Source organism: Leuresthes tenuis, unplaced genomic scaffold (assembly GCF_036924035.1).
Source record: "Leuresthes tenuis unplaced genomic scaffold, fLeuTen1.0.hap1 SCAF_21, whole genome shotgun sequence".
Lineage (NCBI taxonomy): Eukaryota > Metazoa > Chordata > Actinopteri > Atheriniformes > Atherinopsidae > Leuresthes > Leuresthes tenuis.
Genome location: NW_027325375.1, coordinates 21257509 through 21284806, shown reverse-complemented (window position 1 = coordinate 21284806; position 27298 = coordinate 21257509). Strand labels below are relative to the sequence as shown.

Below are 27298 nucleotides of genomic sequence, written 5' to 3'. Positions count from 1 at the left end.
TAAAAGAGGTTATTACAGTATGCTGACTTTCAGTTGCCAAATTATGGAAATATATTAAAATGAAACTTCATACGCAGTGAACTCTTTAGTATTACCTCCCATTGGCTGATGCCAAATGGTAATTGTGAACTAGTTTTCCAAATTTCACATCGACAAAAGGCATCAGTCATAAATGTGATCATAATCAAAAGGGAGCATGAAAACCATTCACTACAAAAGACAGAAAACAATGAAATCAGTATTCACAAAGCATTTAACCCTGGAATAATCAGTATAAATAAGTCGATTTCATCTGGGCCCCAGGAGTGGGACAGATGGTCTGTTTGTTCCTTGCACCCTGGCAATGAGGAGATGCCATTACTCCGGGATCTTTGCCAGACACTCACTATTGCTCACCCTCATTCTGGTGCCAAGATGCCCTGGACAGACGGGAAGAGTATGTGTGTGTGGGGCTGTTAAACGGTTGATATGGGCAATGGGTAAAGGATGGGGGACAATTGATCCAAGGTTATAAAGAAAAAAAAAAAGAGACAGAAAGCCAAACAAAGCCCGAGGAGGGTGAGAAGGATTACATGGGGAAAAAAAACTAAACAGATTAACAGGCAGCGATCAGGTTAAAAGCAGGAAATCGAGTTCACATGTTGACTTTAGATCCGAGTATACGTGTGTTACTGCAGGTAATCAGATTTCCTTTCTGCATCCAACCAAAAGCTGGTCGGATGTCAAAAAGAGGTGGGTAAAGAAAAGACATTAGAGTTCACATTACTCTTCAAAAAAAGCTTAAAAACTGCATAGCTGATAAATTATTTCTAGAAATCGTGGTGCAGAAATATCCCAAATGTTTCGTTATCAAAGAATAAGTGAATAAAGTTCTTGTGCCCCCTCCACTTCTTCCTTTCTATTTTCCTGTTGCCTCTACCGTTTCCCAGCAATCTGTTTCGTACAGTGCCCAGAGCTGCTGTCCTTGATTAATAGTCAGGTGTCCCGGCTGTTTATCTCCCCCCGCCCTCCACATAGAGTCACACGGTACCATCTGGGGATCTTTTTCCCCCGTCTCAGACAGACGCACCATCATCCAGCCCACAGGTCACGTCAAGATCAGGACCTACAGCGAAAGAGGAGGAGCAGCGAGGGATGTTGTACGGGAAGGAGAGTCACCTGTCCCGCGTCCTGCAGGACACTCTGACAACCCATTTAGTCCTGAGTAATTCCTCTGTCAGCGTTACTGATGAGCCGATCCTCTGCTGCGGGAGTGGAGAATGGCTGAGCTTGTGTGCTGCGATCAGAGAGTCATTAGTCATGATATGTTCTGCTGGCCACACGTCCTGCATAATGTATCAGGTTTTCAATGGGAGGAAAATGGGCTGGATACACAGAAGAAGTGAATAAGTGAAGTTATTGTTTGCATTGGAATTGTGGGTCTGCTTGTAAACCGATGAATTACAGAAGAGCGAAGCGTATCGCAGCAAAACAGTTTAAAGAAAAAACTAATTAAAATGTCACACAGGACACACCAGAAGGTCGGTATTTGTTGCATTATCATTAACTGCAAACAGTGCTTTGCCCACACCAAGCGCTGTAAATTCAGCCTTCAGGCTTTCAAAACATTTGCACCATTCATCTTTCTGAATATTCACCATCTTTTTCTATTCCTCCTCCTGTTTTAACTCACTTCTGCCTTCTATGGCGCACAGAAATTCTCCACAAATGTTTTAAGGATATAAGAGGGACTGCAGGCCTTTAAAGTGGTAGTGCTGTATGTACTTTTACTATCATTTTGCACAGCATTCCTGTTGGAATGTAATTAACCAGAGATGAAAGTGAGTGAGTGTCTTACTTGCTAATGCATCTCCCAGCGGGACGACACTGCATTGCGTAACATTTTGAAAGTGAGGGATGTAACATAGCTCTGTTTAATTTGCTCAACTTGTCCGATTCCCGGATTTTCCATTTCAGCTACCACCTACCATTTCAGTCGGCAGTATACAGCAAAGTTCCCACACGCTTGCGTGCGTCTGCGTGCAAAAATGAAAGGGACAATTCATCCTTCGTAGTGCCAATTCATTTGACCGGCTACTTATATGCCCATTTATTGCCTCTGAACATCATCATTCTTCAAGTTTTTAGGGAGGATTTCGATTTCAAACTGTGAATGTTTTACTTAAAGATAGAAAAATGAATGGAAAAAAGCTAGAAGCAACAGAATAATCCAACAGAAACATGTTCAGAGGCCCTGCTCCTGTGAATTGTCGCTACCTCTATGTCACGCAGAGAGATTTCCCCAGCGTAGAGACCCCCAACATCTCCCTCCGTTGTAAGCAATTTCACAGGCCGTCTAGCTTTTGGCTTGCCTCCCCAAAAATTTAATAGCCGGTATTCACATGCGCACACACACACGCACACCGAAGCACATTTATCACACACCTCTTAATTACGTCTGCTCATGGCCTGTCCAGAATGCTAAGTAGATGTTGAGCAGGAAAAAAAAAAAAAAAAATGGAGCCTCAGAAATTTCTAGACCTCTCGCTGGTCATTAAAATTCTGTTCTTTGATCCTTCCTCCTGCTCTCCTCCTCTGCTGTGTTGGAATCAGACGATGAACATAAAAGCCACCAGCTTGACTTTAGCTTTGACTTCAAATAGGACTGCTGAGAATATGTCATTTATGGCAGAATTCAAAAGACTACAATTAGTATCCAAAGTACAAACAGCTGATTAGTACAGCTGGTTTGTTGAGGGCTGACCATTGAGTTAGATAAATGAATAATATTAATCGTTGATGTGCAAAGTTATTTACTGCATCACAAAGCTGGCTAATGTGGCTTTACAACTCACCCATCAAGACAAACATTTTCATCCTGTTATTGTATCTGTCCATGCATGACTAAATGGGCCTTTATTGTCAACAATAACAAAGTTTTCCTTACATGAAGACACTTACAAGATGAGATCTGTGGGTTCCATGGCTGCATAACTGAGAGGTTTCTTCCATGAACCAAACATGATTCTGGAATCAGACAAAACAGAAGCAACAGAACAGAGAAACAATTGATGAAGGCTCTTCATCGAGTTGCGGATCCACGTTTTAAACAGCCGGTTTAGCTAAACATGTTGACACTGGTGGAAACTACAAGCTGATGGGGGAAAAAAAAAAAGCTACATTTACTTTAATGCGAAATGGATGTGGAGGTGAAGTCACCTGCGTTGGCTTTGCTTTGTTAACAGCTCTCCGCTCTGCTAGCTCTTCATCCACCAACCCCCTCCCCCCGTTCAGCATTCTGAGCACAAACATTCTGCTTTGAGAGATATGACATTTAGTCTCAATAACTTGTAATGGATGCATTAACATAGTATCACGCTCTCACACACACACACAGACGCCAAAGTAATGGTACACATTTTACGGTTGCCAGGAAACGGACTCTGGAGTTTACACCTGCCTGGCTTCCAGCTCCAGCGGAGAGACGAGTTGGAGTGGAGTGCTTACAGTCAAAGGTAATTATCTCCCTGTGATTTAAATCCATGCAAATGGCAGCTTTCTAAAGAGGCGGCAAATAGAAACACAGGAATATTCAATATGTTTAAAAAGCAAACATCTAGATGGCTGCAAAGAACTGTGTAACAGCAGTAATCTTGATTTTCACTCCTGGAAAACTTGCAAATTAAACAAACTGCTAATTCCAATGAGATCACTTAACCCCTGCTGGTCCTGAGGCCTAAACTGAGCGGACTGCTCATATAAATCTCAGGACCTTCGTGCAAGCTATTAAGAATCTGAAAAAGGGTGAAAGCATGCTAATGCACACAGTGGAGCTGCAACTGTGAGAAACTGTCAGCAGCTCAAGGCCCACTATCAGTCGGACTGCTTTGGGAGGCCATTTTTCTTTTCAGCACCAACCCTTTTGGGATTAGGACGTAAAATATTTCAGCATCGAAGCATCAAATGAAGGAATACAAACTCAAGAAGCTGCTGTGGTAACACTTATGTCTGGTATTTGGCTCTTAGTGTTTAGAATGTGAGCTCTAGTGGTTTGATGTGAGTGATGTTTGGCGTTTGGAAGTCATCGGGCAGAAACCCTGATGCAAATGTCCAGCCTACATGAGAGGGATTATTAGCGAACAGTTACCCAAAGGGCAGATGTCGAACCTAAAAGTGTTCCCCCCCCCCTTCCTCTTTCCTCACCGCCCAGAGAGTGCAGACTCGTCCGTAGCTCAAGCCACTGAGCCCTTCCAGCTGCCGGGTCCACCACACAAACCCATAGTCACAGATGTGTCGAAGAACAGCGTCTCTTTGACCTGGCAACCGAACGCACACGAGGGCGGAGCCGCCGTCACCTCCTACATCATCGAGGCATTCAGGTGAGCGTTGCTCCTCTGCAGCTGTTTGCTCCCTTTTGTTATCGAGCCGCGATGGATGCGTTCTCGTGCTTGCGTTTCGAGACCTTTACTGTCGAGCCGATGGTCATGTCAGAATAAAAAAAAAATGGTTTAATTTCAGGATGCCGAAACTCAAACAGCCAAAAAAACAACATTTGTTCGTTAGAACTATATCTTAAAAAATCTGAGTAAAGTGTCATTCATCTGAACCTGAATGGAACCCTGCAGAAACCTTACGGTGGTGTCAGCTGCGAGGAAGTCCACCTTTAATTAATCAATAATTTTAATTAGGGCTTTGGTAGATTTAGCTGAGCTGGATGGAGGGAAGCCTCCAGATGAAGACAAGCAGAGAAAATATGTCTTTCCAACTGGATGGAGAGGCAAACATCAGCAGAGTTTAATAAGATCCAGATGTCCAGTGTGGCCCATGGTAACGACTGAATTTTTCAAAATAATGCAAGCTGATTATTTATAAAGCAGATGGAGGGATGTTTGCAATAAAATTTCCTTCCCTTAGGTGCTAAGGTATGTTTGCAGGAGAACAGCAAGTTTGTGTGTCAGTGCGAAGTAATGTTTATTCGATGCACAAAATCACATCATTTTCCTGGTGAGACACCGTTCATTTGGTCCTCGTGTGACTGTGTGAACGCTGAAGCGTCACATGTTCCCAGAACAGCTTGCGCTGACACACAAACAACATGAGCATTCACGAGTCCTTTAGCTTTTTCTAATTGTTCCAGTTCAGCTGTGACGCTAGTTCACCGCAAGAAAATCTAAAATAACCAACTCTACGAAGGTGAAATTAACAGAGTAACTGGGCAGAAATGGAGCGGGAGGGCTGATGGCATAATGCATTTGCGGCAAGGCCGAGAACACGTCTTGAGGAGATTTTTCAGGGAGCACAGACCCGTCTGCATTAAAACTTTGGTCAAATCTCCTATTGTTTATCGGATGAGTAATAATCCTGCAAGCCAAAAATAGATCCCTCCATTGCCTGGAGATCTTCCCATGCATTGATTAACTGTGTAGCTGCAGAGCGAATCAGCATTGCAAAGCACTTCTGAACACAGTATGAAAGGAAACACGCAGGCTTTTTGCATGTTATCACTGATGCTAAATATGAACACTTGCACAGTATTTAAGTGAGATCTTCTTGTTCATTCTGCCTCCTAATATAATGCATTTAGAAGCAAAGTACTGTACTTTGTACTGCGCTTCATGTATAATTCCAGCAAGTCACTTCAGAGAGATTTTAGAGGGAATGTGGAGAGGGAACATATGTCATTGCTTTGGCTTATCTGGTCTGATGGTTGTTTGTTTGCACGATGTCAAAGAAACTTCATGCGGTAACAAGAGATCCGCAGGCGGAGCCAAAAAGCCCAGAGGCTTGTTACGTGTGGCCGCGGCAAATCAGATGCCATCATCACAGCAGCATTTTTCAAATCATGGACGAGTAATATGAATGTAACATTTAGAATATTCAGAATATAAACTATCGTCTTCTATCACAGCCAATCAGCAGGCAGCACGTGGCAGACTGTAGCCGACATGGTGAAGATGGAGACACACACAATCACGGGCCTTCTTCCCAACACCGTTTACCTGTTTATTGTCCGAGCTGTCAACGCCTACGGCTTGAGTGACCCGAGCCCCATCTCTGAGCCCGTCAGAACACAAGGTCGGTCTGCTCTCCTCTCACACCAGATGAAGCCTCGCTCGTCTCACCTCCGCTGTGTTGCGTTAATGCCTCGGCGACTGCACTCTAAGGAGGAATGAAATTGTGTGTTTTTTCGTCAGATGTGAGCCCTACAGGTCAGGGAGTGGACCACAGGCAAGTGCAGAGGGAGCTGGGAGAAGTGGCTGTCCAGCTTCAAGACCCTGTCGCGCTAACAGCATCCTCCATCCGAGTGTCCTGGACGGTGAGTGGCTCAAATTCTTGTTTTATTCAGGAAAGAAGCTTTAAGGATGATTTAAGGTTTGAGAGGTGTGAAACTTCTCTTCCATTTCCATCGCCATCTCTACACTCACTTATTTTTTCTCATTTTACCCACCTGCTGCCCTCCTTTTTTCAGGTTGACCGTCAGTCTCAGTTCATCCAGGGCTACCGCCTCTTTTACCGACCCAGTGGGGGAAACTGGCTTCTCCAGGACATCAACTCCCCCTCGGAGCGCAGCACCCTCCTCACCAGCCTGCTCAAAGGGACGGAGTATGAGATAAAGATCCGTCCCTATTTTGATGAATTCCAGGGCAAGGACAGCCGCACCTTGCTGGTTCGAACTGCGGAAGAAGGTAACATATCTGAAGCCTTGTGAAATGTTTCTGCATCAGAGAGAGAGAGCTTCAAAGAAGGCTGCTTTTATTAAACCATGCAGTGTTCTCTTTGACACTGCAGGACCTTGAAAGTGGCTCTTCATTTGCCTGCATTACATCATATGAATCTCAGTCAATGTTATTATATTTTGGAGTAACCTTTTTTATCCTCTGCACTTTTAATTCATTATATTGATCCCTATTTTCATTAAGTTCATCCACCGCACTCAGGGATTTTTACAGCCTGGGGTTTAAAGCGCTTGATGAAAACTCTTGATGAAAAACAGTGGAGCAGATGGTTCTTGCCATCAGCATGGACCTTAGATTGACCTGCCTTTGTGGCATAGTCTGGCAATGAAATACCATCAACTTTTACTGTCATGTCCTGCTACAACTCACTTTCATGCTTTGCATGTCATCCTTGTCTTTATACTTTGAACCCTGAACTATTTTTGATTATTTTCGTACACGTGGCACCCAATTCTCAGTATAGTCTCAGCATGTTGATGAAAATACTTTTGTGTTATTCCCCCACCTCTCTCAGTCCCCAGTGCCCCACCTAGAGCTGTTACAGTGGCAACGGTGAAGCTAAGCAACACCTCCAGTATCAGCGTCTCCTGGGAGCCTCCGCCGAGCGAGATGCAAAATGGCATCATCCAGGAGTACAGGGTAAACGCACCTCACACAAGTCCAGCCACATTTGTGACCCCTGAGCTGTAGTTAACATGATCATAACATGTTCTAAACGCTGATGATGCAGACAGATGTAACTGTGATGGATGAAAAAGGCTGAAGTATCAAGGAGGGGAGCCAAATAATTTGTTATTTCTGGGTGAATGCAGAGAAAAACCCAAAAGACGTGCAACAAATTCAGTGCCGACTCCGTGTTTCCAAACAGGTTTGGTGCAGAGGCAGCGGTGATGACAACCAGACACGTTACAACATTAACAAGACCGTGGATGGCAACACGCTGTCCACGGTGCTGAGAGGCCTGATGCCCGGCGTGCTCTACCAGGTGGAGGTGGCGGCGGTGACCAGCGCAGGCGTCGGCGCTCGCAGTCACCCGGTGTCTGTTCTTATCAGTGAGTAGACAGTGAGCTGGAGGAAAAGAGGGGTTTGCCATCTAGATTTAGAAAAAAACAACACTGTTCTACAAGAAAGTTGCATGTTACTGAGTTAGTGTACCGTGCAAAAGTCTTGAGCCCACCCCTCATTTCTTTATATTTTGCTTTCAAGCAGCCAGACTTTCTTCTCATATTTTTAAGTGGTCTGAAGCGGTACTTCTCCAGGCTTTCTTTTCTTTGGACATCTGCTGCTTTTTCACTCTTTTTCAGTCCGGTGATTGTACCCAGGCCACTTTTTGGAGAAATTTGTATTTTGTTTGTCTTTCTAGTGCCACTTACACTAACTTATTCATGTATAAAGTAGGTATCAGAGTCAAAGATTGAACCAGTGTCTCTACATATAACAGACAACTTAACAAAGAATACATTTTAGATTTTATCTTAAGGAACTTTGTTTCTAGCAGTCATTAAGACTCATCAGTTGTTCCCATTTCTTTCGTTGCATCTATGAAAAAATGCCAAAGATAACAGTTTGACAGACACAAGGTGACTCCCAGTAAGATATATCTCGGTGTGCAGTGTGTCCTTAAAACATTTGAGGAAACTGGACAAGAGGAGGACAAATGAAGAAGTGCCAGGCCTAAAAAACTATCTACAGCAGATGAACAGTATCTGAAAGTGATTTCCTTAAGGAATGAGAAAAAGACCTGACACAGGACCTGAGAGATGCATCTGGACCTTCAGTTGATCCATCTACTGTTGGCCCAAGCCTCATCAGAAATGGTCTCCATGGAAGGGTGGCTGTCAAGAAGCCATTCTTAAGGAAGGGAAACAGGGAGAAAAGGCTGAGCTATGCCAAATGACACAAGAAGTGGACTGAAAATCAGTGGCAACAGGTCTTATGGAGGGATGAATCCTCCCCAGAGCCCGGACCTCAACATTATTGAAGCAGTGTGGGATCATCTTGACAGAGAACGGAACAAAAGGCAGCCAACATCCGATATCCATTGTCTCACATGACTAATACCATTGTTGAAATTGTCTTTTTTTTCTGGTGCAAAGTATTCGTATAGCTATTAAATTGGTTTTGTTTAAAGAACTTTTGGAAAGACAGTTTTCCCAGAGGAGGAATCCTGATATATGTGTGTGATCGTTTAAGTTCTCCTTCAGAAAATGTTGCTGAAAAGGAAACTGAAGAACTAAAAGCCAAAGACTTATTTTGTTCCTCTTCCGCTTGTTTTTCTTCCCCCAGAGCTGCCAGCTGAACAGCCCTCCATGCCAGGCGGCGGAGGCGGCGGTGGCACCAGCGACGGCGGCGAGGAGAGCAGCGTGAGTCTGGCTGAGCAGATCACCGATGTGGTTAAGCAGCCGGCGTTCATCGCGGGCATCGGCGGTGCCTGCTGGGTCATCCTCATGGGCTTCAGCGTCTGGATCTACTGCCGCCGTAAGAAGAGGAAGGAGCTGAGCCACTACACTGCCTCCTTCGCCTACACACCAGCAGGTCAGGAAGAAGGATTAGGAAATTTGACATTGTTATTATTATTATTATTATTATCATCGCTGACCTGAGGCTCTCTGTGTCTGCTGTCTGAGAGGATGCTTTATGAAAGTCATGGAAATTATCTGTGGAATTGGAGTCAATATTGGTCCCAGAGGCGTTTCATATTTCAATATATTCTTTTCTTTTTTTAAAGTTAAGATAGAAATGAACACTAAAATAGTCAACATGGGCTGAAGTTGAGCTTGAATAGTTTTTCAGCTCCACTATATTGATTATATTTCCACTTACTGTACACACGTCTATTGATATGTCACGAAAATTTGATCCGACAAACATAGCTGCATGTTTCCATTGTTTTGTCTCTGCAATAACATTTGCAACTCTTCAAGATAACAGACTTATACAAAGTGAATATCTCAGCTGGTTCTGGATAAGATCTTTTTTCTATTTTAAGGAGTGAACAAAAGGAGTGGAAGCAAAGTGGGTCACAGAAATGTCAAATGTAGTAGTCGGTTTACCCCTCCTTTGAACTCTTCTTCTTTCTGTCTTCTTGCAGTTGGTTTCCCTCATGGAGAGGGATCAGGGCTTAATGGAAGGTATGGTTTATGTGGTTGAATCGACTCTGTAAAGGATCTGCAGTCTTTCGCCCTCCCTTTTTAAATTCTCGTTACGTTATCGATACATTCCAATATTTCTTTCTGAGCACGTACAGCCTTTCCTCTGCTTGCCTCTGTCTCCATCTGGATAGTCATTGCATTTGCTCCGCACTTTCAATTAATGCCAGAATGTCTCTGTAGGCCTGGCTTGCTGGGAGGCAGCATGGGGAACTACCCGTGGCTGGCAGACTCTTGGCCGACCACCAACTTGGTTCACAGCAGTAAAGAGGCCGTCAACTGCTGCACTGCCAATCACGACACAGCTGAGAGATACTACAATGGTAAGAAAGTCTCTTTGGCCTGATTTGGTATGTATTTATCAAGAAAACTGTGCAAAATACAGCTTCCATCTTTGTACAGAGGCTGGCATCTCAAACTACCTGAATCAGACAGAGAAATACAGTATGGGAGGCTCCACAGAGGGCCCAATCTACAGCACCATTGATGCAACCAGTGAGGACCTTCACAGCTTCACCTATGCCCAAAACAGCTCCACCGCTCCGTACGCCACCACCTCCATCATGCCCATTAGCAATCAGACACAGGCGCCAGCTCACAGTGGTGAGCAGCAGGATGACGGACACTGGATCAACCAGCCAGGACCCTCGAGGGCTCAGTATGCACAGCCGGACCGCTGCAGTGGTGAGATGAGCAGCCTTTTCTTCTGTTTATGTATGAAAGCAGTGGTCAGCTTTAGTTTTAAATGAGCGGGATGGAAATAGCTCTAAAATCACGTTGGGATGTCACCATATTCATATCTTTGAGCCACAGCACTGCTGGGATATTTGTCAGATTATGCTCATGATGGATGAGCTCAATTTCACAAAGCCTCCTCTTCAAGGGAATCAGTGCCTCTCTGTGAATCTGTTTTGTTCTGAAGGTAAGCCCAAGCAGAAGGCGATGGGTAAGGCTGTCAAGACTCCATCTCTGACCTGGATGGAGGCTTTGCCCCCACCTCCACCCATTGGAGAGCTGGAACAGTGTGAGCAGGATGAACAGCTCCCAGCGCATGATGACATGGACATGGGGTGAGGAAGGCTCCCAAATCCCACACGTCTTTAAATTCGTTTTACACTGCTTGATCATCACTTAGACTTAGCCTCATCTCTAACAGGCACATAAAGTATCTAACCCGACATGGTTCTCATGCCTCTGGCCATAACAACTCGATTATCTCGGCCTTGGTCAATGGCTTTAGTCATTTAGCTGTTTTCCTCCTCTACAACTCACTCTCTGCAACCTTAGAACAGCAGTGCCACCCAATAAGAAGCTTAGCCTCCTGCAGTTTTGCCAATGGCAAACTTGAGTCTAGCTTGAAAGAACATCATTAATCATTAAGTAGCCTCGCAGCAAGTTACATTTGAAGAAACCAGTGAACCAACAAGCTGCTTCTCAACAGTATTTTTTTAACAACGCATGGCCATAAGATCCATCTAAGCCTGTGCGCTGCGTAATCGATGACTAAATCTCTTCTTTTGCGTGTAGCTCGGAAGAGGAGTGGTGTCCGCCGCTCCCGGAGAGGACTTACCTGATGGAGGGCTGTGAGGATGGGGTCTGTCCCCCTCAGCGGAACAACGCTTCTTCTCCCGCCACCTCTTACAGCCACCAGTCAACCGCAACGCTCACCCCGTCACCTCATGATGAGCCCAGAGCCCCCCATGACCTCCTCCGCCTCAACCAACAAGAGAGCCAGCAGCTGTTACGGTACGTGAACGGACACGGTGCTTCAAGTATGCTTTCATTTTCACGAATAGACTTCAAGTCACATTAAGGCGTTGTGGGCGGTTGATTATCTCATCTGTCTTGTGTTTTACCTTAGGGTGGTTCACAGACAGATGACAGTGTTGGCAGGCAAAAAGTTCCCCACTTAAAGCTTCCATAATCAATATCCCAATCATTAAGGTTGAATTATTTAAATGTTAAAAGTCTTAATTGATAGAAACCGAGGTAAACTTAAAAAAAAAAAACAGAAAATTGGGAAAAAAAGAAAGAGAATGTTATCATATATTTAGAAATCTATGGCGTAATCGTTTGAAGTCATTCCCACTTTTTAAGCTGATAATGTTTATTTAGGTAGAATGAACGTTCTAACTTTGCTTTTTGTGGTCCTGATTTGCCACAAATCCCACAGATTCAGACACTGAATTTTTATTGACCTTTTTTTTTTAATAAAGAGCTGGTTCAGCAGCTTCAGATTCAGTCCGCTCTCAGCCTATTTACAGCAACCTGCTTAATTCAGCTGAATGTAATTTGTTTTGTTCGAAGCCCAACAGCTGCGACTGGCCATAGGTTCAAATATCTACATGAATAACAGTGAATCAGACATTTGAAATCATATATGGAGATGCCAGGCAAATATTACGCTGCCAAACAAAGTATGAAACACACACGCATGCTGTAACATAAACCTCGGTAACATGTTGCCCTTACTTGCCTTAGCAGAAGGTTACCCTGCGGTCCGGTGCCAGTTCCCCAGGCTCCGAGCTCTCCACTCACTCAGTCCAACCCCAACCTCTCCAGCCAACAGCATCACGGCTCATCAGAGGTTGGCACGCTGCAGTGCCAAAGTCCTGCCCAGCGCTGCCTCCACAGCCAGGGGCCAGCTCCGAATGAAGACGCTGTCAGCGCGACTACACCCGGTAAAGTGACTGGTGTGCTCATGCGTACGCGCCTAAGGCAGCCATCGAAATGCAGAATCTGAGCAGGATCGCGGAAGATAAGAATAGAAAACCGTCTGTCTGATGGGGTTTTGTTTTTCCTCCGACAGTCCATAGCCGCTCCTCCCCAGCAGACGCGTCCACTCCTCCCAACCAAAAATCAAGAGTCAAGAAAAAGGTGTCCAAGAGCTCAGCGTACAGAAGAGACATCCAAGGAGGTGAACAGATTTAAATACATGCATGTTTGCACAGGGGACAGTTTGGTATAAACCCATACATTTAGGTGTTTGGCAACACTGACTGAGTGCATCTTTGGTACAAATTCAATATACACACAATCTGTTTTTTATGCACATGCTATATGTTTACAAGAAAAGGGTTTCAGAGCACACTCATTTCAACAAGCAGAGCATTGTCGATTATTCAAATTCACAATCTTACTAAAGGAGAATAAGGCTGTGAGTAGTCAGGAGGTTCTCGCTTTCAATCCAAGGCAAGCTATTATCTAACAGGCATTAGCCAGTCCAAGAAAAACATATCTGCATTACATTTGAAATACTCATGCATGATCTACTCCTCAACCTCTGGCTGTTAGACCTGCCCCCACCTCCAGCGCCCCCCCCAGATGAGGCCAGGCTGCAGGACCCCCAGGGGTGCGTGGAGGCAGGCGGCGTGGCAAACAGCACTCTGTCATCCCTGGAGAGAAGCGAATCAAGCAGCAACAGCCACCAGCGGAAAGGCTCGGGACAAAGACGTGCCGACAGTAAGAAACAGCTTCTGTCAGTTAAAGTTAGACGGATCAAATTTCACAGAGTTTAGGTCCATTCCTTACAGAGATTTACAATGGGATCGAAAGACTCTATTTCTGTGTATCTGGCTGAGATACTGTAAACACTTGTTGCCACAGTCAGAAGAAGCCTGTTCCACATAATGCTTCATCATGCTGTACTGCTGCACTGCAGAATCTGATCCTCCAGCACTACACAGTGAAGCCAAATGGAACTGACTGGAACATGTCATTCCTTATGAATGACTCTGCAGCATAAAGTTTGCGCAGGCACTCACATTTCAACATGTTGGCTCTAAATAAAAGCACAAGGTGTGTGGCTCTGGAAATCAAGAATTCTGTAGCAATTTTAACTCTCTCTTAAACCATTTTTTTTAGATGACTTATAGCAGTTTTTCAACCATCAGTAACATGTTTAACTTTTGGTTGGATTTTATTTATTGTTACTTTCAGGCTGTAAAACATTTCATCCCTTTTTTGGTCTCATTACATTTCAACACCCTTTGCGATGTTTTTAACTGGTCGCTGCTGGTTTCATATATTCCATTAAGATATGTATTGTTTTTTTTTTTTAAATCAAACCATTTATGCATCGTCACCTATTGTAACAGTTCATCCAAGACAAGCCTCAAGAAAGTTTCTATTTCAGTTATCTCATCTCAGTTACTTAGCTCATCATTTTTCTCTTCTCTGACTTGCTTCATGTCTCAAACTGTATTGTTTGGGTGTTGCTTACTTAACATGTGGATGTTTTCTTTTTCTCATAGCTATGACTCAGGTGAAATAATTTTCCAGAAAATTCAGTAATTTTAAAGCTCTCGTATGGTTTTTTCAGATTGCTCCTCTGGAAAAGTTGCTTGCATTGAACAGCAAATGTCACAAGACAGAAATAGCGCAAATGAAAAATGTGTGACTGTGAGAGTTAAAGCATAAAAAGTGTTGTAAAAAGTAAAGTTTGTTTTCCCACAGAGAAACTTTTTGACAGCGGCCTTCAGCTGCACCAGTGCAGGTCGTGGCTTTTAACCCGGTCTCCTCTCCTTTGTCCTCATCTCACCAGACGAGGAAGTGATGCCGTACGGCAGTAAGGGCGGCTACCTTTCGAGGAGTCAGATGTCGAGCAACTGCTCAACCACGGGGAGCTCGTCATCCAGAGGCTCCACCGGCTCTCGGGGGCTCAACTCTGCCAGAAAACACAACGAGGTAGAATACAGCTCCGCTCACAGTTTTTATGTTGAATGCAGGAAAAAGAAACAAAAAAACTTCTTTCTTAAAATTGTTTAAATATTTGGTGCTTTCAGATGCTCTTGAACACACACACCATCAACCTCTCAGGCTCATACACACAGATCTACCAATACCGTCTAGCCAGTGAGATTTACAGTAAGAAACAATTAAGCGTGCACGCCCTGCACTCTCTCTGGAGTGCACTTCTGAGGGCATGCTTCACGGTGGGAGCACTCCTTTAAATGCACCCCCTGCAGGCTCACGGGTGACGAGACGGTATCTTTTATGGCAGAGCAAGCTGTGCCAGTCGAATGGAAAGCTCTGCAGGGAGTTTCTGTTAGACAGGCAACACTGACAATGTTTGACTTTACAGGAGGTAGACAGTAAGCTGGCTGCCTAGAATTATGAGTCATAACGGAGATACAGTTTTCATTCGGGGTCCTGTGTTTTAACGGTTGTTGGAAAATTCAAAATTCAAAAGTTGAATAGAAAGAGTGAGACCACAATTGTCAGCGTCTTGTCAACAAACTGATGTAACTGCAATGACACCATGATCAATTAATTTCAAATATTCAGATTCATCTCACTTGCAGTCTCCATTTCAGAGCTTCTATTTTCTTTTCATCATTCCATATAAATTTATTTAAAAAAAAGTTTACTTTCCCTTTTTTTTTACCCATTTTTCATACATTGTCTATGGAAGAAAATCTATTTTAACTTTAAATTCTGAATGGAAAACACTGAACGTAGAATTTCTGTGAAATTTGCTATATTTCTTTGGGTTCATTTACAAGTTCACTTTGAACTTCGATAGGCGTGCACTTTTATTGGGTCTGTGTAGCTTCTTTCATGCTTTCCTTTAGAGCTGTAGTTGTTAAGTTTAAAGCTGCAACCCGAGGCGTCACCATAAAGCTGCTGCACGAAGAGACAGAAGAGGGACGGCGCTGTCAGGGGTCGGTTCTTAATGCACATCTGACATGGGAATGTAGCAAAGCAGCTTGTAAAAGTGACAGTCACAGGCACAATTGCACTCTCCACTTGCTGTGCTCATTCACACAGACAGGGTTCCCTTGTATCTCGTGCCACCTCAGGTCACCCCCCACGGAGCAGTAAGGAACACCCCCAGCCCGCTCTCCAAGTGCCCCCAGCTGACCCTAACTGGCCTTTTCATGCCTTCCCAGGGACATGAAAGCGTGACCCTCCCAGGCAATAAAGTTTGAGGTGTTTGTACAGGAAGCCCGGATTAGGTTACCTCTTCCTCATGTGGTGCTCCTGCCTGATATCTTCTGGCCTTTGACCCAGGCGGCCAGTCTGGGTCAGGAGACATCCTCTGGCCTGTTAAATCAGCTCTGGTGCTGAGAACCAAAGGATAGTTATATTACTGGCACTGAAAAGACTCCCAATTTACGAGACGTCTGAATGAGGATTGCAGACTTGACAGGCAGCTCGGATTTAAGAGGACGTGTTAGCATGCGGTATCCCTGTTCTTCCAGAAACACGAATCCAAATAAATGTCTTTTCACAATATTCAGGCTGTTATTTATCCCAAAGTTGCAAAGTTAAAAAATGACTTGACATGGCTGCAGCAACATATTCTAAAACAGTGGTTCCAGCACCTTTTTTCTCTGGGTTTCCAAAGCTTTATTGGCATTCTTTTCCAGAACAATCAGTTGCACTTCTCCTAATGGCTAACTTTGAGCTTGCCGGCCTCTGTCCAGGGATGAGACGTAAATTGGCTTTTGTTTATGTTGTATTAAAAAAAGATGTTGTGCTGAATGGGAATATACCCTGGAACTGTTTTAGTTTTTCCTTTTTTTGACCAGCCTGGATGCAGTGTCGTTTGACAATCCATTTTTTTTTTCTTGGAAATATTTCTTTGAAACTAAAGTTTAGCTCACAGCTGAAGTATTCCCAATCCTCGAGGGTCGAATTGCAAAGGTCCACTTTAATTCCTCTGACAATGAAGTGTTGGACATTGGGAAAACAGGACTTAATTTACTCTTGAAGCATGCTGGAGAGGACTGTTTAATCTAACTTGGAGATTGTAGCTCCGTGTCGGGGGATTTTTACAATGAAGAGCGTCTTTGCACTGCATGGTGTTTTATTCAGGACTCTGCATCGACTTGCTGGCTTCAGTGTGGAGAGTGAATGTGTCTGTGAGGAACGCCGGCTTAATCAAAAGTGCATCAGTCAGCTGTTCGCGCACTTGTAGATGTGCTCTCTCAAGGTTTCTTTTATTTCTTGCAATTCTAAAAAAACCCAAAGCACTTCACCGTGCGATAACCAGCATACGCCTGTGTAGCTGTTTGATGTACTTCATCCTTGCATGGACTTTAGATGATGACATCGGTAAATGTGTTGTGATTTTGTACGCTTGCGCATCTAATATAGACAAGCTCAGTTAAAAACCTGGGACGCCTTTTGCAATCTTTGGCCGCCCCCTTAGGATACTGGGGGATCCCAGGTTGGGAACCACTGATCTAAGACACTTTTTGAAAGGAACGCAGATTTAAAAATGCTTCCCCTCCCCATTATGGAGGAAACGTAGCACGTTCTCTTTTAACCTACCAAATACCTGGAAAAACTGCGTGAAAGTGCACCACAGAGATTTGTTTTTCAATGTACTACACTCTAAATTGCATTGATAACAAATAAATACATAACTACAAATGAAAATCAACACTTCAGGTGAACAGAAGCTATAAAGAGCATATTCTGGAGTGAAGCACTGCTACATGAGATTGATCCTCACTGTGTTAAATTTGTTTTTCCCTCTTTAGGCCATGAGATAAGGACACCAGTGGTTCCATGAGTGTACTGTACCTGGGATGCCTCAATCGCCCCTTCCCTCCATCTCCCTACCATGGACACAATGAGCTAAACAAGAGGAGAAGCTAATAGTTTTCAAGAAGTTAGACTCATTACAGTGTCACTGCTGTGAAAGAAAGAACAGACTTTACATCCTAATTTTTGGTAAACTATAATTATTTATGAGTTTAATTCACCCACCTTCCTTATTTTGTAAATAACTCCGTCTGAACTGTTCTTTTGTGGGATCTGGATACAGGGAAAGAGACATATATTGTATTTATGACGATTAAAAAAAGAAAAATCACAAATGTTAAAAAAAAAAAAAAAGTCTGTTATTATAAAAAAAAAAAATGAACATGTCTTCTTGAATGTGCCAACTTTTTTGTCAATATGTATACTTTTTGGAAAAGCATTAACTACTGTTGCACTCTTGTTGTGATGGCAAAACAACAGAAAATATGAAGCACAAAGTGTGTTTGTCGGTTAAGAGGGGAGGTCGGAAAAGCCAAAACGAACCCAGAAAGGACGCCTGCGGCCCGAGCGCTTCCCCGCCGGGATCCCTGCACCCGTGTTGTCCGTTACGAATGTCATACTTTTCTATGTTTCCTCTGGATTCTCTGCAGCGGTGTGAAAGCTGACAGACAGACAGGCTTTACGAAAGTTTGATTGTAACCCCTCTTGGTCCCCTCCCCTTGTCCATCTGAGAGACTGTTTGCTGCAGTTATGAGATCAAATTTTCATATACTCCTAAAAAACGAACAAAAAAAAAATGTCTGTGAACTGACTTTTGTACTCTTGTTGTTTTGTAAATGTACAATAAAATACATTTGCTGATCAACGCTTCTGTTTGTATTTTTTCGAGCAGCTTAAAGACTTATTAGCTTCTTACCCAAACCCATTACCCAGAGAGCGCCATCCTCACACTGAAGAGGTGGCGGCAGCATCATGCTGTGGCAACGACGACTGATCATGATTGGTGTCAGATGCATTTCTAAAATAAATACCTTCACATGTTTTATGAGTTGCACCCAGTCGATTGGTCCCAACAAGAGACCTGTTATTGGAAAAGATGAAAAAGATAAGAAATCTGTTTCAGAGAGGAAATTTGACTCGGAGTGTGGCAAAAGATGCCGGTTGTTCCCAGTCAGCCGTGTCTACAATATAGAACAAGCGCAAACAGAACAGGAAGGTGTTTAAAGGGGAAACATGCAGACGTCAAAACAACAGGACAGAAAACTCTAAGCAAAATGACTGAAAATAGAAAATGCAAAACAAAAGAAATGACAAAACAAATGGGCAGAAAATCAGAGTCTGAGTGAACTGTAAAAAAGCAGCTGAAGGAAATGAAACAAAATGTAAACCATCACTAAAGTCTAAACAGAAGAAAACAAGGTTACAGCGGCTAAAGAGAAGCAGTCCTCCTGGACTGTGGATGATTGAATGAAAGTGATATTCAGAAATGAAGCACCAATCTGCAGTTGATAAGGAGACGATGCTGGAACTTTAGTTTGGTGAAGGTCGAATGAAACATAGTAAGATAATTGTCTGAAGAAAACAAACACATTTCCAAAATCCCTGATGATATGGGGGCGATGATATCAGGTAAAGGACACGGGGAGATGGCAGCCATTACCTCCACAGTAAATGCACAGGAGGATAATGACATTTTGGACACTTTTCTCATCACGTCAGTTTAAAGGAGGTGTTGAAAGTGTTCACATTTTTCTTCAGAAAAGACATATCAACTCAATGACACGGCCAGCAAACAGTCCTGAGGTCCGTTTCACAAAGCAGGTTTAGTGAAAACTCTGAGTTTATTAACGCTGAAATGAGGGAAACTGAGTTTTCCGTTTCACAGAGGGAGGTAACTCAAACCAGAGAAAGAGGGGTAACTCTAGCCTGTTTCTGAGAGAGAGGTAACTTAAGCTCTCGGTTAGTTACCGTAGCAACAGACTCTATGAACCTAACCTGGTCGGGACCAGGTTTTTTTTCAGTAAACCTTGAGTGTCTGCGCCCTCTTTCAGCCACACACTCCATTTGATTTCCTCATTCATTCAGTCAGCAGGAGAGTTTTAGCAGCTTAGTTCTTCTAGAAGTTCTGGAAGCCCATTAGGCACAGTAGGAGGCGACTTTTTTCACAAACATGGCATGTCCTTTTGACAACGATCCCGTGGATTAAGCTGCAGTATTACTGTGCAGAGAATTAAATATTCGTCAGGAGATGGTTTTCAGACCGCACATAGATGTTTTAGCATTTCCAGACAATTATCTTTTTGAGCGGCACCATCAGAATCTGTTGGGACAAAAAAAGAAAAAAAAAGACAAAAGGCTTAAAAAATATGTCTATAGGTCTTTTGTCTTGGGGGGAGTGGACTCAGAGGATGAGCTCCCTCCAGGCATCCCCTCAGCCACAGGCCTTCCAATATTCTGGTTTAGGGCCAGCTCCACTGCCTGAGAGGTGGCGGTGCTTTTATAGGCATCTGCCTTCTTTCTGTTGGTTGTGTTGAAGTCTGTGTTAGTTTAAATAGGCTTAATTATTATCAGAACATGATATAGATGAGAAGACATTTGTGTGAAAACAGCATGATGTTGGGATAAAACAACTGCACAGTCAAATAGCCTCTTAATATGTACTTTACAGTGTAAAACATGATCAAAATGAGGTTCCTCCATGCCGAGGTCTTACCTGTTTGAATAATGTTTTTATATTTCATCTTAAACTGCTGCCAAGTGCGCTTCTCCCCCGTGGGATTGCACCTAAATGAAATAAATGAATAGGCTACCATTCAAGTAATTTTCACCAGTAATATTATTCTGATTGCAAAGGACTACATTTAAACTTATGCATTGACCCGAGCAGCAATGTCCTCCCACGCCGCCTCCCTCTCTTTTGCAGCTGCAGGTGTTGCACTTCTTTCTAAAAACTTGTTAAAACTCGCCGTATGAGCGCATTGAGATTTGAGGTTGGTGAAAAACGTAGCCATCCTTTTCCCCGTTGCCATGGTGACTCGTCGGATCGCGACTCCATTAATGCTGGCTTTTTATAGTTGTGGGGTACTCAAGGTTAAACTACTCAGAGTTGACTAAACTAACTCAAATCAGCATTTCTGGAACCGGAAACTCAGAGTTTTCTATCTCAGAGTAGATCAACTCAGAGTTTAGGATTAGACTCAGAGTTTGATGATGATCTCAATCCAAATGAAAATTTATGATGGGAAAATGGTCAATGACAAGGCTCCATTGTTTTTCATTAGAGAAGTGCGCAAATATTTCAACCCGTCCAAAAAGCCGGAAGAAAAACAACCATTAACTATTTGATTCCATCAGTTTCCCTCTACTACTTCATCTGGAAAAATAAATAAATAAAAAATATGTAAAACTTTTAATATTACGATTTCATTTGATTTTTTTGGTGTTTCACAAAGCCATATTGTTAATGTTTTAGATAAAATAGTTTTGTGTCTTATCTGTGTTTTCTTCTTTCTCTTTTCTTAAAACAAAACATAGAATGCATTCTTAATGTCTTCGTCTTCATAATGTGGTGATTCCATCACTTTTTAATTTTTTCTTTTCTTACGTCACCTCACAAAAGTTGGAAAAAAACGTTTGTATGAGGCTGTGTAGGTTTAATAGAAATAGAAAATTAAGCAACGCCTTTGCTTACTTAACATTTTAGAAACTGACACTGAAAAACGGTTAAAACTAAATAAGTGATTTTGTCTAGCAGAAGTTTACTGTTAGTTTAGCGGAAGCCGTTTGCTCATTCTCAAATCCGATTGGTTCAGAGCGCACCTGGCGTGAGATCACGTGACGGCCTGGGCAGTTTTAAATGCAGCTGAACCGGACTGGAGGTGTCACCGAAGACTTCAGTTTCTACAGGTTAGCACCAAGCTAAATCGTATGTAGTTAGCTAAATTGCCATAGAAATTATATTTGTATAAATTTCCCAATAAATTAAAAAAAAAATCTCATTTGAGTTGACAATGCAGATATGTTGGCAAGTTTTAAGGGTGTAAGTTAATTTACAAAGGAGACTAGTCAAAGTCCTTGTATTTTGTGTTGACTTTGTGGGTCTAATTACCGGTACTCATGCACGCTAAGGTCTTCTGTTTTTAAGTTTATGGTTCTGTTTAACTACTAATATCGCACGCATGTTGGGTCGATGAAATTATACAGACGATGAAAATCTATTTTGATATCAGGTTGTGAGGCAACACAACGGAAAAATAGGGATGAATACTTCATACCTGTTTTGAGAGAGGGCTAAAGTGCAGTTTCACATGTTGAAGGCTTAATATGTCTTTTTATTCATTCCATTTCATGATATTTCAACTTTTTGTTATTTCTGTCCACAGTGGAGGGATCTGCTCCTAGCTTGTGAAAGGAGGCAAGGGACATGACCCCCTGTGAACTGCAATCCTTCCTTGCTTTCCAGGATGCAGTCAAACACGCCTCCACGTCAAGGGTCAGTGGTCTTCAGAGGATTCAGCGCAACGTGCAAAACCCTGGTAAGATTCGGAGACGGAAAGAAGAGACTTCAGCTCAGAAAAACACCCAGATGAAATAAGAATGAGGAAAAAAAAAATAGGACTTGTGGAACAAAGTTCCATAGAGTGATGAAACAAAAATCAACAAGATGTGAAAAGGAAAGTGAAAAAAACAGCTCATATCCAATACCGCAGCACCTCAACTCTAAAAACCCGGTGTTGCTTCTGTTGTACGGCTCCCAGTGAGCCTGGCACATCAACACCGATGATTTCAGAGCTGACAGGAGCAGCAGGAATGAATTCAGAGCTGTATTCATTGGCCCACATTTCAGAATCCAGGAAGAACGCTCCTAAACGTAAACCCAGCAAAAAGCCCCTTTCAGCACGAAGAGGCTGAATATTTCAAACTTTCAGAGTCAATGAGGCAACCCGACTAAAGCCAGATTAAAGGAAGAGACCCCACGGCACGAAATGTGTAGATGGCGTCTGCTACGATGGCTTCGGTTCACATCAGGAGGGAAGATGAAAAGTGCAGTCGATGTCTTTGTCTGCTGCAGAGGAACCTCTCCAATTGCTTTTGAACTCCTACAGTATTGACATTTAGTATGACTGACAAGACTCAACTTCTTTGGGAAACAGGTGTTGTGAATATTTTTTTAAAATCAACAAGTGTCGGCCGTCTTTATCGTCCAGAAGCAGAAGCAGCTGATTGTTCATGTGATAAGTCGTGTAAGTGAGGTCAGAATTTATTCCTATTAAAGGTTTAGCCTCTGCCGTTGTGCACATCCATGATCCAGGGTGCAGTTTCAAACTGAGCATCAGAAGAGTTTGACTGGCATATATTTCACAGTTTCAACATTTTGTATGTCTTTATTCAATTTCCAGTTACAAACAGGGTTGCAAATGATTGCGTTCAGTTTTTACGTAAAAACCTGCACTGTATCCAACTTGGAATCTGAAATATTTCACTTGATAAAAACACCAGCTCTGTTCTCTTGTAAAGGTAACACGGTGAGATCAAACTGCTGCCGTACTGCAGCAGATTCCCACTTTCAATAAAGGTGAAACTGCAAATCTTTCCAGTCCTGCTCAAAGCACAACTTCTCAAAAGTTCGATACATTTGCAACGTGGCTCTTTTTTCGATGGACCCGCAGTCTGAAAACAAAAACGAACCTCTGCCTTTAAAAGGCCCCTTATTCTCCCTCCAAATTCACATCGCATCGCACCTGGATGACTGCCGTATGCACCGAGGAGCGTCAAACTGGCAGAGAACTACAACCATCTTCTCGGTATAAGCAGCTTGTGGGTGGATATATTTGTCGAGATGGTTTCTGGATGGGCCTCTTTCATGTTATTCTGTTACACTTCAGATAAATTGGATTCATTTCAACAAGGTGTGGAGAGTCCTACAGTTTTAGATGAATGTCATAGTATACGAGGACTTGAATAATTCAGTTCAGACCTGATTTCACAGAACAACACTACACCACCGTGTATTTGTGTGGAAATATAGAACGCGCAATCGTGGCATGAAGTATTGATTTTAAACCAATAAACAAACGGAGGGGAAACATTGTTTGGTCCACCCACTCATCCAGCCTGACCATAGGTAGCTATTCCTAGCCTGGAAATATCAATTTCTCTATTTAACAATAAAAGACAACGCTCAGAGACGGATTTATTTGTCTATATTTCTGAACTCAGGTTTCACAGATCATTACAATTGATACCTTCTTCAATAATACAACCTCCAGGAAAGTTTTCCAGGAGATTTTGTGAAAACACAACTCTGTAATCTGTTTATTTGTTTGGAAACTTTCCCAAAAAGCTCAAAGAAAGGCCTTTTAATGTCATCAGTGACCCACTTCATTGTAGTTTGAAAATATGAACACATTTCAGATTTGATGCCAAAAAACAAATAGTCTTCCTTTGTTTTTCTGAGTCCCCCCCCCGTACCACTACAGATGCTGGCTTTTGCTCCTTTCTGTGATAACAGCCTGGATGCTGGTTCTCATCTTTGTAGAAGCAGATGAACAATTTTTTTTTAAATTTTGTTTGACCTTCACACACAGACTCTCCGAATCTTTTCACAATCTGCTGAAAGACCGAACCCATTTGTTATCTTGCATTTAAAAGTATTTTTGTGGAACTTTTTGGCACAAAGTGGTGAGCCACGACCCATCCTTGCATGTAAAGACTAAACCTTTGGTGGATGCTCCTTTTTATTCCCGATCCCAATCCCGACTCCCTCACCAAATCCTGCTGAAAGGTGTTGCTTTTATATTCTATAAACTCTTCTATTTGACTCTCTTTTATGCAACAAAACTGGTCAGTAAAGCATCTGAAAATCGTTACTCGCATTGTTAGGTGTTTCTTGTATTTTCTGTGAGCTTTTATGTCTTTCTTTGCCTCCCTTTCAGCTGCTTTGAACATGTTGCTGCATCAAATTTTACATTTATAACACTGAAAATCCCGTCTTTGGACTTTTGTTGGTTAAATCGAGGGTGAGACAAAAGAACAAATGACAGATTTGAGTTTTTTGTTGCACTTCAGAAAACTTGAACAGCTTATTTGAAGAGGAAGTTTGTGTTCTCAGCCTGAGAGAATGCGTAAAAGGGAATTGGATTCATTCGCTTTATTTTCTTAAGGATTAAAAGCAGCTTCTCCGACACCAACTGAATGTGCTGTATCAGTAATCCTTGTTTTGTTTTGTTTTGTTTGGACCATCATCAAGATGTGGAATGAAACAAGCCCAAAACAAGCAAGACAATGGGAAGATTTACGTTAGTGACCTTCTGCGGCGTGACCCAGCACCCCTTACCCTTTGCATATCTCCCATTTCCCTCTGTCCTCCCATCCCTCCTTTCTTTTCTCCCTCTAAGCTATTAATCACCTCACTCATTCATTCGGCGGGTGTCACGGCCGAAACGCCCACCAGGCCTGGAGGAAGAGGGGGCCCGAGAGCAGTGGGAAGAGGTGGAGAGGAAAAGGAGGGATGCAAAGAAAGACGGCGGCGTTGTTTAAGGCCTCGCTCCCTCATTCCTAAATGGATCACACCAATTTCCATGTTAATTTGTTTTGTGACAGGGCGAGATGGATGTTTGTGACTTTTTTGGCTGATATCATGCATGCATAAGGGAGCTAAAATGAAGCCATTATGTAGGCGGCGAGGTCACTAAAGGTCGGAGGTAGATTACTGTGTGGGTAGTGACTGAACATTTAACATTCAGTTAATGTTACAGAAGGATGAATAGAGGCTAAAACAATGATGTCTTATTAACAGTTTTATTTTGGTTGTGTTTTTTGCACTTTCGGGGCCACCGTAGAACAGAAACGGGGATGACCGGAGCCGAGAGGCTTGACTTTTTTTTTGTGGTGGTCGAGGAGCTGCTGGAAAGTGTGTGTGTGTGTGTGTGTGAGGGAGCTCTGGCTGCGTGACTGACAGAGCAATACCGAACCACATCACCCATATGGCTGTTATTGATTTCCAGTTAATTGAATGATTACCACTTTAGTATGCAACACCAGAGCTAACTGCTTCTGTCAGTCAGTGTAAATGAGTCTCAGCCACCTGAGCCCGAACACCAACAGCAGCTCTTGCTTTGCACTCATATCTGTGTGCGGTGCTGCTGCGGCTGCTTGTTTTTGCAATTTGTACCTCACTCAAGTTAACAAATCACTTGTCACTGTGACTATTCTCTCTTCACGTTAGATTCTAGTTATTATGGTCTTATGCTCCGTTTGCTACGATAACACGTACTTTCCTGTCATTGTAAACCAAGTTTCCCCACGGATCTATAAGCCTCTCTCCAGTCTCTTTTTGTAAAAGCATGTGTCGATACAATAACTCGCCCAGGGGTTCAAGTATGACAAATGGTGGATTTAAACGTCCGTCATATCCCAGCTTCCATAGCCACGGAAGACCAAATACCCAACACTTACTGCCAGTTAAGAATCCCAATGAGAATAACATGCATGACTGTGCACTGTGGGAGGAATCCCACGCAGCCATACATCAAAAACAGGCAAAGCCTCATTAGAAGTTAAACCAGGAATCTTCAGACGGAGAGGTGCCTCACGAGGATTTGAACATGATCTCATCTGAGATCCACGCAGGTATGGATATGCTACATTCAGAATAACGAAGAAAAAAAACTCATCTGGTTCTTGCCAGGTCTTTAAATGAGGTAGATGCAACCTCAGGTGAACAGCAACACATGACATGTTACAACGTGTCTTTATCCATTTGACAAAAATCAAGTTGAGGTGTGAGCATCGACTGGACCATGGTGACACCTTCATTCTTTTCTTTTTCCACCGTGCCTGACAGCTGGTATGAGGTGTTTGTGCTGATATGCTGCGTTTGGTTTTCTCCTGCTGTGCATTATGATCAAACATCTCCATTGTGGTCTGGTCTGTCCAAAGGACATTGTTCCAGAAGTCTTGTGGTTTGTTCAGATGCAGCTTTCCAAACCTAAGCTGTGCTGCCATGTTCTTTTTAGAGAAAAGAGGCTTTCTCCTGCAACCTTTCCAAATGAGCCATACTTGTTCTGTCTTTTTCTAATTGTGCTGTCGTGAACTTTAACCTTTAACATGCTAACTGAGGCCCGTAGTGTCTGAGATGTAGCTTTTGGGTTTTTGACCTTGGGGTGAACTTGCTGGGACGTCCACTCCTGGGAAGATTGACAGCTGTCTTGAAGTTTTCCACTTGTGAATAATCGTTCTCTCTGTAGAATGATGGACAAAAAAGACGTAAAAGAGGGTGTACTTTCTTTTTCACATGACTGCGCTTATCTACCTCTGGTCTTACAGTGATAATTGTGTTTTGTAAGAAAAGCAGACGAAAAGAAAGGATTGCTGTTAATGTACATGTGTGTGAACAGTGTGTGTGTGTGTGTGGTTTCAGGCCGTGTCTAATCACTGGCTTGTGGACACACTATATAAAGCTGGTATTTTGGCAAAGACAAAAGTCTGACGCAGAAATCCCAAGGGTGACGTTCCTTGCTCAGCGTGTGTGTGTGTTAAAAAAGACGAGTAGATGTACAGTAGTGCATGATTTAGTTCTCCTGTATGCGAGCTGCTGCAGTGTGTGGTCTGCTCTGTGAGTGAGTGTGAGCTGGGGGCTTCATGTGGAAAACATATGCCCTTCAGTAAAGAAGACAGATGAAGGATAATCCCTTTGGCACTCCGGCACACACATAAACACGGAAATCATCTAGTACTGTCAGAGTAGAGGCATAAAGCACAGATTGAAGCCTAAATTTTGTGCTCTAAGGCCAGTTATGTTTTACTTAGAAGTTTTTTGGCCTTCTGCTTCACAGTAACTGTAGACAAGCGGGCTACTTTCTTGTGTAATTCTGCACAAAAACATTACCCCCATGTTATCCTCCCCATTATGTTTCAGCTTCAGCAACTAAAGGCTAT

General features: G+C 42.9%; 1 protein-coding gene across 2 annotated transcripts in view; it reads left to right on the top strand.

Annotated features, from left to right (window-relative positions):
* The window catches only part of robo3 (roundabout, axon guidance receptor, homolog 3 (Drosophila)), an 83708-nt gene extending 65484 nt beyond the window's left edge, over nucleotides 1-18224 (top strand). The window contains exons 10-27 of one of the 2 annotated variants that reach the window (XM_072374606.1): nucleotides 3413-3494; nucleotides 4190-4358; nucleotides 5888-6054; nucleotides 6174-6295; nucleotides 6449-6665; nucleotides 7231-7355; nucleotides 7585-7768; nucleotides 9003-9251; nucleotides 9808-9847; nucleotides 10049-10188; nucleotides 10268-10549; nucleotides 10788-10935; nucleotides 11393-11611; nucleotides 12350-12546; nucleotides 12675-12782; nucleotides 13160-13327; nucleotides 14409-14551; nucleotides 17356-18224. In XM_072374606.1, the coding sequence (XP_072230707.1) occupies nucleotides 3413-3494; nucleotides 4190-4358; nucleotides 5888-6054; nucleotides 6174-6295; nucleotides 6449-6665; nucleotides 7231-7355; nucleotides 7585-7768; nucleotides 9003-9251; nucleotides 9808-9847; nucleotides 10049-10188; nucleotides 10268-10549; nucleotides 10788-10935; nucleotides 11393-11611; nucleotides 12350-12546; nucleotides 12675-12782; nucleotides 13160-13327; nucleotides 14409-14551; nucleotides 17356-17367 (2772 nt within the window). In that variant the 3' untranslated portion in view covers nucleotides 17368-18224. Of the gene's footprint in view, nucleotides 1-3412; nucleotides 3495-4189; nucleotides 4359-5887; nucleotides 6055-6173; nucleotides 6296-6448; nucleotides 6666-7230; nucleotides 7356-7584; nucleotides 7769-9002; nucleotides 9252-9807; nucleotides 9848-10048; nucleotides 10189-10267; nucleotides 10550-10787; nucleotides 10936-11392; nucleotides 11612-12346; nucleotides 12547-12674; nucleotides 12783-13159; nucleotides 13328-14408; nucleotides 14552-17355 lie in introns of both variants that reach the window. The other variant, XM_072374605.1, reaches the window with a different exon arrangement.
* Nucleotides 18225-27298: the final 9074 nt, after the last annotated feature.